General features: G+C 39.4%; 1 protein-coding gene across 2 annotated transcripts in view; it reads left to right on the forward strand.

Annotated features, from left to right (window-relative positions):
- The window catches only part of lrp4 (low density lipoprotein receptor-related protein 4), an 81874-nt gene that overhangs the window by 37664 nt on the left and 24861 nt on the right, over window positions 1-19349 (forward strand). For both annotated transcript variants that reach the window (XM_088296063.1, XM_088296064.1), the window contains exon 3: window positions 15169-15285. In XM_088296063.1, the coding sequence (XP_088152189.1) occupies window positions 15169-15285 (117 nt within the window). The remainder of the gene's footprint in view (window positions 1-15168; window positions 15286-19349) is intronic.

Below are 19349 nucleotides of genomic sequence, written 5' to 3' on the forward strand. Positions count from 1 at the left end.
TGCGTTTCCACCACACATTGTGTGGGTGGGATGGTAATAGCTTCATAAATAACGTGACATCATACCAGCCAGACAGTAATCTGTGTAATTTACTCACCAACTAAGTGAAACACAACACATAGTTACAGTGATTTGAGCTGACATTATAAAAAAAATTATATATATATATATATTTTTCAAACGCTGGTTTGTACTTTCTTCCCATTCTATTGTTACATTCCAATATTAACACAAAACTGCAAATTTTTGCTTATTCCACTCAACAAACAAAAGTACTCCAGTGAGAAAAAGGTAACCTGACATTTGATGTTCGATATTCACTGACTGTCGGAGTTAGGGACCATCCACAAATTACAAGTTCTCAGGTCATGTATGTGCGTCAAATCACCATAAATAAATTAAAAAAATCTCGATATTTTTGGGTTTTGAATACAGCTGGAAATGGTAGAACACCAACTACTGCAGCTGAAAATGTGCTGATATCTCGTTGTGGAGAATTACGAGGCATTTAAGTCACAATCATTGTGCTAAATTGGCAAAAATATTTGCCAAAAATCAAGTGAAACACTTTTTCTTATTCTGATTGCTGCTGTAGATGTCAAAGGTGGATCTCTAACTACTACGCCACAATTTTTCTATTATATAGGTCAGGGTGCTTGGGGTGCCCGCCGCATATTTTGCGGAGCGGGCTTCTTACGTGGTCGTACTCAATTTCCCAGCTTGTATCGTAATGCGAGACCGAGGCAATTAGGATCATGCATCAAGAGTGCGATGTAACGGAGAAATGCTGGTCACTTTGCAAAATATAAAATATTTTTTAGCCTAAACATAGACTGCATGTTTTTTTTTTCTTTCATCTATGTGACCCACTGGGGACCATTGCACTAGCGTAAAATAACATTTTGTAAGAATGCTAAAAAATGGGATAGAGCTTCTTGTTATCGTTACATATTTTCCTTTACAATCAAAGTGCCTAAAATGCTTATATTTACGGAAACAAACTTCTTGGTGGAACCGTGGACTAGAGTTTTGTTGTTTACCCTTTGAGTAAAAACTTAAATCTATTCTAGCAGATGTTTAACTTACCAATTTAATTCATCCCTGCATGGTGCTAATTTGTATAACGACTGGACTTCTGAATAATGCCAGAAAGGAACGCATGGGCTCGGGCAGCCATTTGCTGCATAAATAAGAAGAAAATAATAAAAAGAAATAGTATAATTGGACCCATATGGGTCCCATCATCACCAAGGGAAACACTGAATGGTTCACTGGTCCAGGCAGGGTTGTATTTCTTTGCGCAGAAACAGGCAGAGGCACTTTGCATTGGTGTATGTGACCTTGCCGTCTAACTGCTTGAGTGACATTCTGAACCAGAATGTGTTTGACTTTAGAAAGGTCTTTGAGACAGTGATGGTTCTGGAGAGCATGCCAATTGTTGGAAGCAGGGTGTCTTCTCAAAATGTCAAATATCAACGTGAAAAAGAAGCTGCCCTCTGGGATACCACTTTGGAAATCTTTTAAGAGTCATGTTGGTGGGTTCTTTGGGTGTGATGCTACTCTAGTTCCATCAATCTGTCTGTCATATCAAACTAGTTAGAATCTGGGAGACTGGATGCTAAGTGTTATTGATCTTTGGCCAGTTGTACGTCTGATTGTAGCGTATTGATCTGTTGTGTGACGCTTATTGAAGGAGACGCAGCATGAAAGCAGTTGACACATATCAGAGCACGTAGGTAATCCATTAGCACAGTTTGGTCAGTACTGCCCATTTACTTGGCCCTCAGCCAAAGCCCACCTCCATGGAGTTTTTGTGGCCAGAATTGTATGTCAGTGGTAAACAATCACTTTACAGTAGCTGAAATAGAAGTGTTGATTTTTAACCATTCTGCTCATATTTTTTCGGTACCAGAGTTATTAAAGTTTTGGATTATTAATTATAGTTAGTTTTTAATTTCGTCTTGAGTTTTTTTTTTTTATAGTTAATTTTATCTTGTTTTCATGTTAGTTTTTGTTAGTTTCAGTTTAGTTTGGAAAAAGCATTTTGCTCCATTTAGTTTTAGTATTAGTTTTCGATTTTTAAAAGTGTTTACTTGTGTTCAAGATTTAAAAAAGACCATGGTAAGTATTATGGAGTAAAAATTCACTAAATATATTATTTTAAAACATAACCGGCACGGTGGTTGACTATTCAGCACAGTGCAGGGTTTGATTCCGGCTCCATCCTTCCTGCGTGGGTTTTCTCCGGGTACTCGAGTTCCCTCCCACGTTCCAAAAACATCCGTGGTAAATTGACTGAACAATCCAAATTGTCCCTAGGTGTCAGTGTGAGAGTGGATGGCGGTTTGTCTTTGTGTGTGTCCAGGGTGTACCCCGCCTACTGTCCGAAGACAGCTGGGACCTGTGACCCTTGTGAGGAAATAAATGGATGGAAGCATTTTGTTCAAACAGGATTCAGTTTACAGTTTTAACAAGTCACAGACTTAATTACAATTAATGCAGTGCATACCACTTTGCAAGTTTGATGCAAGCAGGCGTGCTTGTGCCCCAATTATAGTAAAGATGGCTTGTTTGCCAAGTTGCCAACTTCTAAAGTGGATCTGTAGCTTGAATTAATATTGAGAAATATTAAACTCGCTTGTACAGTGTACTATTTTTTTACATACCAGATACTGCTTTTATATATATGGTCATATATATTTTTGAACGAAAAAAGAAAAGCACTTTTGCGTTTCATGCCGAGTTAAATGTGAAGAGCAGGTGAGCCATTCGAGCCAAAGCCTGGTGCAAAGCTACAGGTAATCTACTGTGTTAGAAAACAAATTGTGGTGAGACCTAATCATTTACTACATTTTGGACGTAATCTTTTTTTCATACACGTTGCTACTGTTGCTTTTCGTCTTCCTCGTTCAAAGTGAATTAAATATTTGTTTGTTTCTGTTGTTGAGGCTTTTGGCATGCCTTTCTGTTCTTAGTTATTTGATAGTGCTGTCTTTTGGTTCTAGTCATCAAGCTGTTTCCCATCCATTCAATATTCTAAAATATCACAACTTAATGAGTAACACTTATCAGGTAAGAACTGTGTAGTGTGCATGTTGATGTGGAAGAAATGAAATGAAATGAATGTAAAGTCACACACGCTTGTGCGTTAGTTAATTTGATCATAAACCAGAGTAAAAACCTTTTTAATGCGTAAAATTTGTTGTTTTGTCTTCAAGAAAGCAATTTACACAACTCAGCAGGGACAAAAGGCATGTGTGACCGTGGGAGTCTAGACCCAAAATGACACAAAAACACACACACACTCACCACCACGCCGAGATACTGATAAACACACAGACTGCTCCTCTCAGCATATTTTGAACAGCACAATTCTGTGGCTTGCAGACTTTCTTTTGAACTTGAACATTTATTTCAATTAATCAATTTTTTAGAGAAAGCGGCTATTGTTCTGCATTACTCCAGTGGAATGCGGAAAAATGAGAATTCTGTGAAGCTCGCCCTTATAAACTTTGGATCTAATTACAATGTGGGAATCACATGGAAATTGTCGAGTGCAGATGTGCCTCTCTGTGTGTGCTGTGTGTCTGCATGTGTGGAAGTGAGGCTTTATGCGCTTGTTCCCCCAGATAAAGTTTCATCGCTCTACTGAGACTCCAGAGGCGAAAAGGGTTGAGTTGATGAGGGGCTTTGAAGAACATTAAATTTCCTTTTTAGCGGCATGTGAGTCCGTTGACGTAAAAGACGGTGCAAATGACACTCAAGGAACACTAATATAGTTGATGGAGTTTCAAGGTGAGCAGAAAATGGGGAATGGGCTTTGCAGCTGGCACTCACCTTATAAATGGCGGCAAATGATGGTCACATAGTGGAACGGATGCATGTCTTGCAAATCATAATTAGTCTTCAGATTTTAGTCATAATTTGTGCTCATATTTAGAAACATGGTCTGAAGCAGTTGAACTGTACGAATTGAGCTCAAAATAATGGTGAAATAAGTTCTGAATGAATGATGACCGATGTAATTGTGCATGCTTGCAACTCAGCGCATTATTTTTATTATTATTTTGAATAATAATTTTTTAAAAATGAATAGGTTGCGCCAAAAGGTTTTTGTCATGAATGCTTGCAATGTAACACTTGCATGGCTGCAACCAACACATTTTTTTTTATAAACTGTAAATTTGGTCGATTAATCGATAAATTGGATTAAAAAAAAACTCAAGACGTTTTAATTTCCATTCCTTCAATTAAAAAACTGATATTTGTGTCAGAAAATGGACTGAAATGTTCATCATTGTTTTCCAAAGTAACAGGCGATGTGTGCACTTGTTTTATTTGGATTCAACACAGTGAACCAGTCTGCTTTCATGAAGGAATACAGAAATCTGTCTGAAATTCAGAGGACTTAAACAATGTCTGTAAATGATTGCTGATCAAAAATAGTTATTAATTCATTTCATATTCAGTTAGTTGTCAGATAATCAATTAATCGTTGTACCTCTCATATTGGTAGTTTTAATTTTAAAAAATTAGGTTATTATAGAACCTAACCTCTGTTGATGATTGAAGACCTTTTTTTTTACTGCAGTTAACAGATATATATGCGCTGCAACACCAAGACAACAGTGTCGCGACATGACTCGCATGGTGGGTGTCTGTCATTATGACGCCGCACCTCAAACTAAAAATGTTCCGTTTGGGAGGGCCGTTGCTGTGACATCAGTCTCATCCTTCAGAAAAGAGCTTGGTGCACTGATTTCAGCATTCTAATAGCAAAAAATCTTGGCAGACTCGTACAGAAAACAACACGGAGAAAATATAGCATGTAAAAGTAATGCAATGACCTACTGTCTTTGGGACACAAGCGAAATTCCTCCTGAAAATAAGCAAAGCCAGAGCCTTCTTTTGCAGCTATGACAATTACAAGGTGCCGAGGTGCCTCCTATTTCTTGTCCAAACCGGCAGGAAAATCCTCCAGGCTACCTCATTGGAGACTGTTCCGCAAGCCACTTTCAAATCTTCAAATCATAGATGTGCCATGCTCAGTGAACACCCTAAAAAACTAAGTGCAGTGTGAAAAGGCCTTACGATGTGTATTCAGTATACTGTGAAGTGCATTGACGATTTAGGAAAACAAAGGAAAGCGTATGATTAATATTTTTTAGAAAAAAAGGAAGTCATTCATCTAATCACAGATATCTGTAGTGAAACAGTCAAATTCACTTTTATATTACGCTGACGTTACCACCTTACCTGTAAACAAACGTAAAATAACACATACCAGATCAGATCTCAAGGACGGAACATTAACCCTTAATAAAATGCTAAACACAGATGTTTCAAAGGTTTATGAATACTCTTTTTTTATATATAATTTATCAATCTGGTGGCATGTGGGCAGAATAACACTCATTGGTGTGTTTCAAAGCTTCTGACATGAATAACCATTCCATTACCAATCAATACTGAATGTTAATGCACTTACAGCCAACACGTTTATAAACCTACGCGAGGTGAGGGAAGGATCGTACCTAGAGTTATGCGTTTGCTTTCTTAAGAGATGAGTCTTTGGGTTGTATTGTGTTGAAGTCTGTGCTGTATGAGAAAGCAAATTGAAATGAATTAAAATGCAAAAGAACAGATTCGGCATCAAGCTGTTGTACTCCTTCCCTAAATCTGAGAGATGCCTTGCTTTGTTATAGTTTACATTTGATTTGGTTTCATCTGTCTAGGGTTTTTTTTTTTCTCTGGAGTCACGACACACGATTTACCTCGCCAACTTTACATTACCTGTGGAGGTGTGCCTGCAGTTCCTCTTAAACATACTTTGAGAGCTTCAAGTTCCTTCGTGGACTCCAACAACTCTCATACTCTGATTTTAAAGAGAATGAGACATGCCAGTTTTCCTTCAAGCGAATCAGATCAACCGTGTTCAATGTCAATTTTTAAACTGCGCCCAGCTGCATGCTTCTGAAAAATATTAAAAGAAAGTCTAGCCCGCCCCTGCGCAGATTGAGACCACATTTCGTGCCAGACTCTTGTTAGTCCTTCACTTTTATATTATTTGCTGTATTTCTGTGTGCCTCACAGAGTGTTGTTAGAGGATGGTGTATAATTATAAATCCCCGATAGTTCACCTCAACTGTAAATCCCTCACAGTATACTGGAAACAAGCAAACTAACTGAGGCTGATTAATGTGACTGTCTACCATCTCTTATCGGAATTATCTTTCATGAACTCTTTCCAAAGTTCAATGTAATAAAATATAACAACCCACACTAATTCAGGATGTTCTAAACCGAACGTGTCACTGAATAACTGTGAAAGATTTATATATCTTCAGCAATTTTACCATTTGTTTCTTGCTGCCAGCACCTCCCTAGATGTCTTGCACATCATTCAAATGTGTTTGGATTTATTTTGGTTCCACTACTTTGACGTAACCGGGACATGAGCAGTGGTTGGATTCCTGCTGAGTTAAAAGTAGGTGAGCATGTGAGAGTGTAAATGCTCTCAGCTCGAGCTGGGGCGTCATAAATGAAATGGAGATAAATATAAAATTCGGTGTGTAGCCGCTTTCACACACAAATTGGGAAGCATTGCTATAAATATGAGCCCACTACGAACGGCAGCAATATACCACCCATGTGTGTGTAAATGTACTGATCCAGCATTCTGTAATGCTGGTGTTTTAAATCACTGCTGGAGTAAAATCCCCATCTAGAAATTGTTTTATGGAGACGTGGAAAGTGTGTGTGTGCGTGTGTGTGTGTGTGTGTGTGGTCAACTGTATTTGGTTTACTGCGATCTGCTAACACAAGTTCACGGAGGACCACTGTTTAAATTCAACCACAACAAATAAAAGGCACTTAATTTTTGGAAATACGTTAGCCTATTTCATTTCTGACTACTAGTGAGTTTTGCCTCTAAACTGGTCAAGAAGTTTAGCCTTTGAGACAATATGATTGCAATATTTTTCCTTTTAAAATCTTGTTTAATATATTTTTTCAATACACGTTACAATAAATGTAACAGGGTATTTTTTTTTCATTATGATCTAGCATACTTTTTTTTCAAATATCAGCAGTGGATGGTAACTTTAAATAAATAATGAAATATAATAAACAGTAATTTTCAATCATATTTGATTGCGTAATTGCGTGTTAATATTATTTCTCGAATGAATGGCAACATTTGTAATTGCTTGACACAGGTTCACAACATTTTCAACTATTTTTATTATGTTCCTTCAGAACCAAAAGCATAATTCCAGTATTTAATTAAGTAGTTATGATCATCAGCCATTTTGCCACTTGCTGTTGACTGAAAATGACGTCACAGTGCCTGAGGCCTCATGTAACAACCATTCACGGCTTACTGAGTTTGGGCTTGTGACATTCACAAGGTGAGCCGTGATTTGTCGTTCCCTGAACCCTGACTAACTCTGATGTCACTTTCGGTCGACACCAAGTGGCAAAATGGCCGACCGGTGGATTTTGCTGCTTCATTCGTATTCCAAAAACACAATATTAATCAGAATGACGTGTTTAGACTAGTAGGGCCGGATAGAGCACATAATACAAAATTTGGGATTGAACTTCCCCTTTAAGAGTAGGCATCTTAATGTAAAGCATGCCCATTAAAATAATCTACAAATGTTCACAATTCAAACTTCTTCTCTTGGAATCATTGCCACATGTGCAAAAAATAGAAAATGACATCTATAAAAAAAATAAGAAATACCCCCCTCTGTCCTTTAATCCACCGCTGAGCAATTGTCGCCAGTCAGAAAGCAACTGGGACAGCAGGAGCGCAACTGGCCCAAAAGCAGGATTGGAGAAGATTAGGACCCCATTCCCACCTTCTCTGTCATGTCAATTTCTCACTCCAGACCTCCATCAGCTCATCTCAGCATCCTGTCCGCCATCCTCTTATCATGCTTCTCACCTTATTTTAATCCAGGACTTTCATTTATTTCTCATAAGGATGAATATTTCTTGCTTGGCTCAGCGTGTTTGCCTTCTAGTCCATCTTCTCATGCCTTGTATTTTTCTTTTTACGTCTTTCTGTCTCGAGCTTTGATCGAAGCTTTGGAAACATTAGCATAATCCTCCTCCCCCTCCTTCTCCTTCGTCCTCTACATGCCTCTGTTTTCCTAAAACCCCTGGCTCGTCCAGGCTGTTTTTTTTTTCACCCGTTTCTCCTTCAGTATTTACGGCCTCTTCAGTCAATGAAACTGGCACAGAAAAGACATGTTTAGACGCTGATATGGGCAAAAAAAAAAGAAAGGGATATGTATAAAAAGAGCTGAATTGAACCAACCTTTGGAGATCTTTGACAAACTCGTTTGAGGGGATTTAAAATGGATTTTCCCCATTTCCAAAAGTGCTAAGATATTGTTTTCATTTTAAAACATAATGCAGTGACCGCTGGATGATAATGAAGTGCACTTATCCACACCGTACGGTGCCAAAAGAGCTTTACAAAGCCTGGCATTCACTCGTTTGTGCACACAATCTTACACCAGTTGGTGGCTGATGCCATGCAAGATTCTGCCAAGGTACACTGGGAGCAAATTAGGGTTAGAGTCTTGCCTAAGGACACTTTGACAGCAGACAGTCAAACCAACGACCCTTTGGTCACTCGGCGAACTGCGCTATCAACTGAGCTACAGAACAACAAAACTTGGATGGTCAGCTAATCGAACACTCTAAATTGTGATTGGGAGAGCGAATAGTTGTCTGTCTTTGTGTGCCCTGCAATGGCTGGCAACCAATTCGGGGTGTACCCCAGTTACTGCCCAAAGACAGCTGGGATAGGTTCCAGCACGCTCGCGAGCCTTGTGAGGAGAAGCAGCTTGGATAACGGACGGATAAATAAGGTAATTATCCACAATATTATCAGTTCTGCTATTCAATTTTGGAGTAGCAATTGGAGGAATTTTAATTCAACAATGTGTTAATTAATAACCCCAAATATCTGCACTGAATCATAATGAGACATTTCTAACGTTGTTAAATGATATTTATATTGATCATTTTTTGCGAGGAGAACTTTTTGGGGGATTTTTTTTTTTTTAATTAAATAGTTGATCCAAAATTATATCACAGTTTTGTCTTTTCTAACCAACAATTGTATATGATGCATCATGTCATATATATGCTGAGCGACGATGCATCACAAACATGTTTGATCATATGGAAACAATTTCAACTTAATTTAATTCCCAGTGGTTATTATATATCCAAAAATACCAGAAGGAATTGGAATACAGCAATCGTCGACAGTCGACATGATCCGGGTGGAGAAGATGGTTTTAGTCTTGGCATCTTACAAGAGATGTTTTTTTGTTTTTTTTTAAACTCCTGACATGATCTAGTATCAGTACCAAGTTTGACATCTTTGGCTTTTTGCTCTGATAGAGAAAGGCCTAGCTCTCCAGCTCACAAATGTAGGTCATATTCGGCATCCAGCCACTATTTTAAGGCTCGTGTTTATTTTGCAGTTTCACTCTGCAAAACTCTGACTGATGCATTTTGCATCTTGATATTCATCCAGCAATGTAATGACTTGGATGTTTGCATAGGAGATGTTTCAAAATCACACAACAAAAGCTGTATTTGTGCATGCTGCTTTTTTTTTTTTTTTTTTTTTTTCATTTCTTTGGTCCATGGTATTAAGTCTCATTAGATTGTTTGGGTGCACAAATTCGGGAGTAATTTGTCACACCTGCGGGTACACTGCTCGTTTTGTAATGTAGATACCTCATGGTTTTGTCTCTTGGTTGTTTCCATCTTTTTAGCAATTGTGTAACAGTCACGCCCTGATTCAACAACTTTCAAGTCGAAACTTCCTGCCACAAAGTAGCCCTGTCCTGAAGTGCACTCTGCTTCATCCATTGCCTTTAAAAAATGTAGCATATGTAAAAACAATGTTGGACTGTGTTGAAATAGATTAGTAACTAGCATTTATGCGACCATAAACTCGTCGGCAAAATGTTGATTGAGGTCTGACCAGTTCTTCTGCACAATGTGTAATTAAATTGTAGATGAAGCCAGCCGACCTTCCTTAAATATAAACTACTGGTTACTACAGCCTTGCATTTTCTTCTTTAGCTTTTTTATTTGAACATTGTTGTACTGCAATTTAAACATCACATTCCTTATATTGCAGCATAAATTCACATTATGCATTCCAGACTTTTGAGTTCATGCTAAGAGTGACAGAAACACTCAAACTCTTGAGCCTTACAGAAAGTTCTTAAATCAGAATAGTGCTGTCGTAGCGGCAAAGGGGACCAGCTCTAGATTTGCTTCTGTTTTGTTTCTACAATCGTCCTCGGCAGAAGTCCCAAAACCTGAGTCCACATTTTGTCCACTACTAATACAAAGCTTTTGGAGAAACATATGCTGCCCTCCAAGCAACGTCTTTTTCATGGCTTCCCTTGCTTATTTCCGCAAAGCTATGCCAAACCACATTCTGCACAGGTTACAACAGTGTGGCTTCATAGTAAAGGAGTGCAGGAACTAGACTGGTCTGCCTGCAGTCCAGACCTGTCGACCATTGAAAATGTGTGGCGTATTATGAAGCGTAAATCACGACAATGGCGACCCTGTTGAACAGATGAAATTGTACATCAAGCAAGAATGGGAAATTATTCCACCTACAAAGCTTCAACAAGTAGTGTCCTCACTTCCAAAATGCTTATTGAATGCTGTTAAATGAAACATTGATGTAAAAATTACTAAAAAAAATTTTTTTTTTTTTCAAATAATTGTATTTTGGTTTTATTCGTCCCAACTTCAATGGATTTGGGTTTGTTCTGATACTAATAATACAAACGTTAAATGTAGATGAAATCAAGATATGCAACTCAGACTCATAAAGTTGATAAATGTTTGCGTCTGGATTAATTTACTGTATGAATGCTTGTGTGGTTGGCTCGGAACCGATGCCCAATAAACCCCATCACAAAGGCTGCAGCTGGATACTCTGCCAAGAAAAAAAAAAAAGTCAGCCGGTAGTTCTACTCTGCCCTGCCAGTTTTTCTGGCTGCTGACTAGAACTGTCTAGAATCAGATAAGCCCGCTGTGTCAAATAAGCCCAAGCACAGGAGACGAGATCACATCGACAAAGAAGAGGCATTTTCAGGCCTCTCTGTAAAGCAGCAATCATTCCCATTGGAACATTTTCAGTTGCGGTGCAACAGCCTCAAGTGACCTCATGTCATTTTTTGCCGTTTCAATTGAGCTCTTTGTTTTTTTGGGGGGGAGAAAATGACTGTATTCACATGACGCCCCCACCACCAACCAAAGAAAATAAAAGTAAAGTAAAATGTGAAATCTGGGACTGTGAAACCATTAAAACATGTTCCCAGTATTTTGACCCCTTTTATGCTTATACTCCAGCACACTGAGGGTATTCAGTATAACATTTCACAAGCTAGTTTAGAGAGAGAAAAAAAGAATTGGATACCATTAAATGCGGCTCCATGTTCAATAGCTTTGTAAGGATAACAATGAAAGTTGTGCAAGAATGTGTTTTGGAGCTTTATTATTTTCTATGAAATGTCCCCACAGACCCTCCGCAATTCATTAAGTTCTATCCTTTAGATGTGAGCCAGTCTCTTCCTTCCAAAATGAAAAATTAACAATTCTTATGTAGCTCACTTACATCACTTAAATGATATTTGTCACAATGTTGGCTGTGCTTCTCCATCTGTGCGTGGAATAACATAATTCCACTGTGATGAACTGTTTCCATGAGAGATGACAGTAATCTGGAGAGGAAATGACATGTGCTGGACAAAAAAAAAAAAAGAAAGAAAACCTTTACTGAAGATCCTTCGTCTCCTTAGTTGTGCTCCTCTGTCATCCTCAGAAGTCTACATCTGTTTTTTTTTTTTTTTCGACAACCTCCTCCTTCTGAAGATGTTCGTTCGCCCGTTCATCTGTTGAGCCCCGGTGATAAGCAGCTTTAAGACAGATATATTGGTCCCATTAGAGGCACTTGATTCCGCTGCTCTACAGGAAAGAGCGGGCCATTAACTTGCTGCTCAAGGCCACTTAAAGATGAACACACATTTACTGGAAGCACACACACATATCTGCAATCAAAAACGCGAGTATTTTCTTTTCCTCTGGTGATAGAAACCTCCATCCTGAAGCCTTTTTTTTCTCTTTTTGAGACAGCGTTAGTTTGCGTAGCATTGTATAAAACTGAATGTTCTAAATGTCCGACTCTCTACATAACTACAGTGTCCATAAAAAATGCATTTGTGATAGTGACAAATAGTCCTCATCTTCTCAAGCCAGTTTTGTCCCCATTCCTGTGGCCAAAAGTGGTGAAAAAAGGCTCCATTTTACAGACACATTTGGAACACAGAGAGAGAGAGAGAGAGAGAGAGAGAGAGAGAGAGAGAGAGAGAGAGAGAGGGAGAGAGAGAGAGAGAGAGAGAGAGAGAGAGAGAGAGAGAGAGAGAGAGAGAGAGAGAGAGAGAGAGAGAGAGAGAGAGAGAGAGAGAGAGAGAGAGAGAGAGAGAGAGAGAGAGGGGGAGAGAGAGAGAGAGAGAGAGAGAGAGAGAGAGAGAGAGAGAGAGTAGAGAGAGAGAGAGAGAGAGAGAGATTCCATCAGTCCTTACCTTTGGTCAGCTAAGGTTTATTGAAAGTTGGACTGCTCACCTCATTACATGTAATTGTTGCTGTGGCTTGCTTGACTGTCTTCCCAGTGGTGCACTCCCACGTACGTGTGTTCATTTGGGTACTCAAGGCAGCAAAAAATCCCCATCATTGCGCGTTTTATTTTTTTTTTTAATTCGGCTACTCAAATTACCCGAGGACGCGTTTCACCCCCAAGTTGAGGTGGCGTGCAGCATGATGAATCATGATCCTACTCCTACGTCGCAACGATGCCTAATTCAAATGTGAGCACTTTTGCCTTTCACTGGCTTTTTCCTTCACTCAAAGCAGGTCACAGAATAATTTTGACATACGTTAAATATAACACCTTGGGAAGACATTGGATTATGATGGAAGGTCACCTTGAGTGTAGAGATCAATTTAGCCCGTCTGAAACCATCCACTTCTTGCCCCTGCTGATTTCTTGTGTTGTTTGGCAATGCATTTTGGGTCATTATCTTGCTGCATGAAGAGGGATTGCCCAATCAGTATAGTTGCAATTTGAACCTTCTTAAATTCCCTAGTTTGAAACCGCTGACGTAGAAGAATTCTGTGTGGCTCTAACAAGAGTATCATTTCTTCCTTTTTCCGTTGCTTGTAGTGGTTTCATATTCATATGGCAGGTCGGCAGTCATCAGTTGTAGCGCAAGGTTAAAATACAGTCAGTTGATTCCTGGAATGCGTCAAACCACCTCCTATGGGAAACATTAAATGTTATGAGGGTTTTATGAGTGTGTGGGTGTGCATGTGTGTATTTGTCAGTCTCAGAGGGAGGAATGCATTGATAACAAATCTGAGTTAAGCATAATCGGTCTGATAAGCGGGATCAAAGAAGCAAGAGAGCTCATCAACCATCCGAGGATGTCCCTGCGGAGCTTCCTTATATTGAGGTGGGGGTTGCTTTTATAAATTTGTATACATTTGCAAGAGTTAGAGCGCTGTATTCTAAATATCAATTTTTTGTTTAATGTCGTTATATTTTCAATGTGGAGTTTGTTGATGATCAATTTTGGATTTTTTTTTCTCCATTAGTTTCAGCATTTCTGCAAAGGTATGTGCTTCACCTGAGAAAAAACATTTTCTGATTGTTCTGTCGAAATCAGTTTTATTAAGACAAATTTTGTTCAGTTTTAGATTGGTGTTAAAGCTTTGTCAAGTTTTGAACTCAAATTTAGCAACGCTTCATCAGCTTGGTTTGAAACGTTTCAAATATACAGTATCAAGTACCTCAAGACTATTTCAATGACTGTAAGATAGTGTGAACAAAAGGGTCAAGGACGTAGTGATGAAAGAAACGAGGAAACAAATTTAGAATAATTGAAGGTTTGTTCATTGTTTTTTGTTTATTCATTAATTTTTCAGCTATTTTCTTTTTTTTTTAAATTGTTTTGTGTCCATTTTTTTGCTACTTTTTATGCTATTTATTTATTTGTCCATTAGAAAGCTGCATATGTTAACACGTGTTGTATGGTTGACTGATTTACACGCGGTCAACGTTATCGCTCGACATTGTTCTGCTGATCACAGCCAAGTTTGCCGTTTTCAGTAATGTAATTTAAATTTGTTTCAATTCAACCAGAAATCTTTGTTCTTGTCTTTCCAACATCTGAAGACTGAATCGACATTTTTTTTTACAATTACATCACATGTCTGCATCACATACTGTTTTCTAATGGAAAATAAAAGCCTATCTGCACAATAAATGTGCCAAATGATCACTATGTTCGTCAACTTAGCCTAAAACCAGATTCCTCAGACATGAAGAGAATGCAGAGCGACTGGGCAAGCAACTTCTGTTTGATTATCGCTCGCCGTCTTTGTCTTTGTCTTGAATAATGTAATATCCAAGTAAGGGTATGTGGGTCAGTGGGGCTTTACTTTTCCCAGGAGACGAGCGCCACGCCCCAACACACACACTTAATTCACTCCCCAAGTTGTCTGCCTGTCTGCCATGGTGCTTAACCCGCTGTGTGACGTCATGCATTTTTCATAAAGTCTGCAAAGCCCAGTCAATATTTAATATCTGGTATTGACAAGCGAGCCCAGCAGCAAGACAAGCTCCCCTCCTCCCACTTTCATCCATCTCTGGGCCGTAATTAAATTAGCTCTGTCCGCGCATGACAAAGAGCCAGTCATTAGACAGTGAGTAGCTGCACTTATAACGGATATGAAGTTAAGCAGGAATGTGCTGAGTTAAGCTTGGTAGGCATTGTGTTGCTGATGTGATGTGAACTATCAGTTTTACTAGTTTTTAATTTTTCATTTGGAAAAGCATTATAAACAGGTATGCCACGGGGCCGTTTGTAACATGGCTTAGCGAGTGTTGACGATATTGTAACGGGGTGCGGGGGCTGGCCTGCGACCCCACCCCCAAGACACCTTTCCAGCGATCTGCTCACCCTCATTTCCTCTCATTTCCGCTGCATAAGCACCTTTATCTTTCATTTGCTCCCACTGACAAACTTGTTTGGCCTTGTTTGTGTGCAGTGCTTCCCACCTGCTCTCCGCTGGACTTCCACTGTGACAATGGCAAATGTATACGACGTTCGTGGGTCTGTGACGGAGACAACGACTGCGAGGATGACTCAGATGAGCAAGACTGTCGTAAGTTCTCCTCTTGAATCTATGGAAGCAAGTTGCTTGATAAACACACACTAAGCTGCCATCCGCAGACATGCACATGTGTACACAATCACGCACCAATTGAAAAAAAACAAAACAAATCAAGCTGAACTGTTTGGGTTAGGTTTACATTTAGAAAACGTTATTTTTCCCCAATGTTTTTAGTGGTCACTGTGAGACTAATAACCTCTACTTGTGTGAGCAGTTCAACTTGAAGTCCTTAAAACCTGCTTGCCTAGAAAACAAAGACATTTGTTGGATTAATTAGAGAATGAGGACAGCATCGACAAAGACTTTTTAATATATTTTTGAAAACTGAGTGCAACTCGAGTTCTGTGCTTTGTCATGAATATCCGTGTTTTGAATTTGTGGCATTTCCACCGTCTTTGTGTTGTAACTTGGCATGGCCGTATCAATAAATTCCATCTAACGTGTGTGTGTGTAAACTGTGTTGAAATATGTCGGCCACATGAATTATGTATCAACAAACCACACAGAGTTGAAGTTGATTTGGGCCAACTAGTTTGTTGCTTAAATTGGCTGCTGTTAAGGAAGAAAAGACCGCAAGACAGAATTTGCTCCACGACCATTTCAAGCAGTTTTTTTAATAACCCCTGAGAATGTTAAAGCTGCAGAGCATGTACAAAATAATGAGTCAAGGGCTCTAATTGCATCTTATGAAAATGCATTGAAATGATGAAACATCCTCAAGGTTGGAGAAAATAAACCTGATTGCTTTTCCTCGGATTTTCCACTTTTGAGATTTAAGGCTGTGCCATGGCTGAGATTCTGTTTATATATGGACACTTTCTGGTTTAGCATGATTCCCCCGATGGCAGAATGAGTCTGTAAGTGCCCTTTAAAAAGCCAATTTCATCACATACAGAACAGATCAGTACTGATCGATACAAAGTGCCGCACCCAACCACCACCATTCCCTGTCCCTTTCCTTCCCATAACACAAAACTCCAACCTTATACCGGCAGTAACAGTAAGACGGAATAAAGAAGAAATGACCAATTCAATCAAAATCAACTAAAGCAATGTGCCTTGTTACAAAAGTATTATGCATGTGTGGAGAATGTGACTGCCACGTGGTTGCGATTTTTGTTGCGCGCTGCGTCTCAATTATTTACTGTGTTGAATTTCAATGGAGGCAGACCAAGAAATTTGTAAAATAAAATGACAAAAAACCACTCATCAAAAAGACTGCCGATGGACTCAGTTGTCTTTTTTTTTTTTTTTGTCTTATCTAAGGCAGCTTTTAATTTTTCATCTCGCAGCATCAATTTTTGTTCCTCCTCCTCCCCCCCACACTACTTATTATTTAATGTCTTTCCTCTGTTTTTTTTCCCACAATTTTTTTCCACCCTTTGGCAACATGGTTTTATTCAATTATTTAGAGACAGTGACCTAAAGAGCTATCACATACATATACACAAACAAAATCCATTTGCTTTGCTTTGACCGGAATATATGAATGATTATATATACGTTAAATAAAGACCTCATAGAAAGAATAAAAAAACATGAAACCAAGCCCACATTCAGGAAGCTTGGTAATGACTCTGAGCACCCTTTGCCCTTTGCCGTTTGGCAGTTGGGTGAGTGATAAGGGTCTTGAGGGCTTGTTCACCTTTGACCTTCCTTTGTTTACCTCGCTGATGGCAGCAAATAACACAAGCATGGGGCAATAGAGGAGTGGCTTTTTTTCTCTCCACAGTTTAAAATAATGATGCAATACGAGTTAAATTAGGACGATTTGGACTTCACTTGAAATTCTAATTATTGTATGTATTTATATTGCATGGTAAAGCAGTGTTCCACAACCATTTTGGCATAGCGGACCGGTCGGTGCATACAAGACCATTGGTTTTGGGGACCGGCAAAAGCATTTTTTGTGTTCATCGCAGTAAGAATAGCCACTGCTTTTTGCAGGTCCCTACCAATTTTTTTATTTTCTCCAAACTTTCTCTGCTGCAAATTTGACTACTTGCAGCTTGTAGTCTGCAGAATAGGATTTTCTTTTGGGGGACATTCATTTTCAGTCATTTTCATTTGTCTTTTAAGCTAATGTTTACTTTTAAATTCTTATTTTGTTAAAGAGTTGGAGAAATCAGGGCATAAATCTTGAGTGCCCTCTCTGAGTGCTGTCAGTGAAATTACATATACCGTATTTTTACAGCCAAAAGACGCGCCGTATCAAAAGGCGCAGTACCAGTCGAGGGTGCTATTTCTGTATTTGATACATGGATAGAACGCACCGTATCATTGGGCGCAAACAGAACCGAGCAACCGAGCAGTCGCGCTGGCTGCTCAGTCGCGCTAGCGTGTTTTTAAAATGGCAGCGGGAGTTGGGTGGTACTTTATTTTAGCTTTTAACAACGTGCTGAAGTTGTCCTCATCCAAAAATGCACCAAGTCCTTGTCTTCTGTATGCAAGATAAACAGCTGGACACGTTCTCCACCAAACACGAGAGTCATTATCAGTCTGCCTCGCCGTCTCGTTGCCGCGCAGCCCCTCAGATGGGATGCCGACACAATGCCGGTGTGAGCAAGTCACTCATCAACAAACGAGGGGCGTGCCTTTGCGTTGTCATTCACGCCCATCTCCCCTCTCACGTCCGCCTGCTGTCGTTAGCCACGCCCGCCTTCTCTCTATATGAGCAGTGTGCAGGCAGTTAATGTTCGCAGTCAGCCCAGCGGTGCACTTGGTGTACTTGGTCCACATAATGGGCGCTCCGCCTCAAAAGGCGCCCTGGCTTTTCTGGACGAGTTTCAGGACTTTAAAGTGCGCCTTCTGGCTGCGAAAATACGGTATATTTTTTTATGTACAAGTTGCTCCTGAGTATAAGTTGCAGGACCAGCCAACCTTTGAAAAAAAGAACGACTTATAATACGGTATATCAGTTACTACAGACAACTCAATGAACAGGTAATTCGGGAACTTGAAGTCTTATATTGTATAAGAATAAATACATTTGATGTAAAATAATGACCTTTCCTCCAACCATTTTATGGTAGTTTTCATTGGGGCGTGATTGCACTCGCGACTGCATATTTTGAGTGCTGATTTGTGGACTGTGCAGGGAGCTCACGTATCCATTCAATCAGTTCAACTAAATCAAGGATTCAGTGAATTGTGCCACCTCCACAGGGCATACAGAACTATCCGGCATATCATAGATCTGTGATCTATGATTCAGATGCACACATTCCAAGACTGGTCTGTATCATGTCACTCCTGTCCCCAGTTGACTCACACTTTGAAGCAGGAACACGCCTTGAAAGAGCTCCCACATAAAACTGAAATCTCTGCTCTCTCAACATTTCTGTGTTTCTGTCCCTCTTGATCTCGTTTTGTTTGTCTCAGTTCCCCATCACACAAGCGCACACATACATACACACACACACAACAATGATAAATTATAGATCGCCATCTGCCTTGAGCCATCCGTCATTGGTTCCCCTTGACTAACGTGTTTACTCTGCCCCAGGCTAGTGAAGCTGGGATTTGCCATCGATTCCACGCAGCAACTGTAGACTGTGTTTTTTGAAAATCCATTCAGTACTTTAATCAATAGGGGTGTGATTAATTAAAAAGCGAGATGGAGGAGTTTGGCTTAGTAAAAAGGGTTTAAAACAGAAACAATGTCAAAGTCATGGTGCTAAAAGTTTACTTGAGTCAGTGACTTCTCTCGAACGGCCTCATGTAGGTAGAAGCCATGGATGACAAATGTCTTTTATGTCCAGTCTCAAGGTTAACTGTCTTGTGAAATAGCACTTCCTTTTATATTGCAGCCAGGGTTCCCAATTAAGGCGTAAATCAAGCTGTGAGGTTTAGCGGGGCTAGTTGTAAATTTCATCTGGGTTTGCATATAAATCAAATGGGATTTTAGTCAATTAATTGATTTTTTTTTTTTTCAAATGAATTCTCTCAGCAATACATTTCACCAAATGTCAACATGGCTCTAAACTTAATGTGATGGACTTATTCTTATTAATCTTTTTTTTTGCAAGACACGAGCCGGGTTTACGCCATCTACA

This window comes from Idiotropiscis lumnitzeri, chromosome 5 (assembly GCF_059441095.1).
Source record: "Idiotropiscis lumnitzeri isolate Australia: NSW breed Sydney's pygmy pipehorse chromosome 5, RoL_Ilum_1.0, whole genome shotgun sequence".
Taxonomy (NCBI): Eukaryota; Metazoa; Chordata; class Actinopteri; order Syngnathiformes; family Syngnathidae; genus Idiotropiscis; species Idiotropiscis lumnitzeri.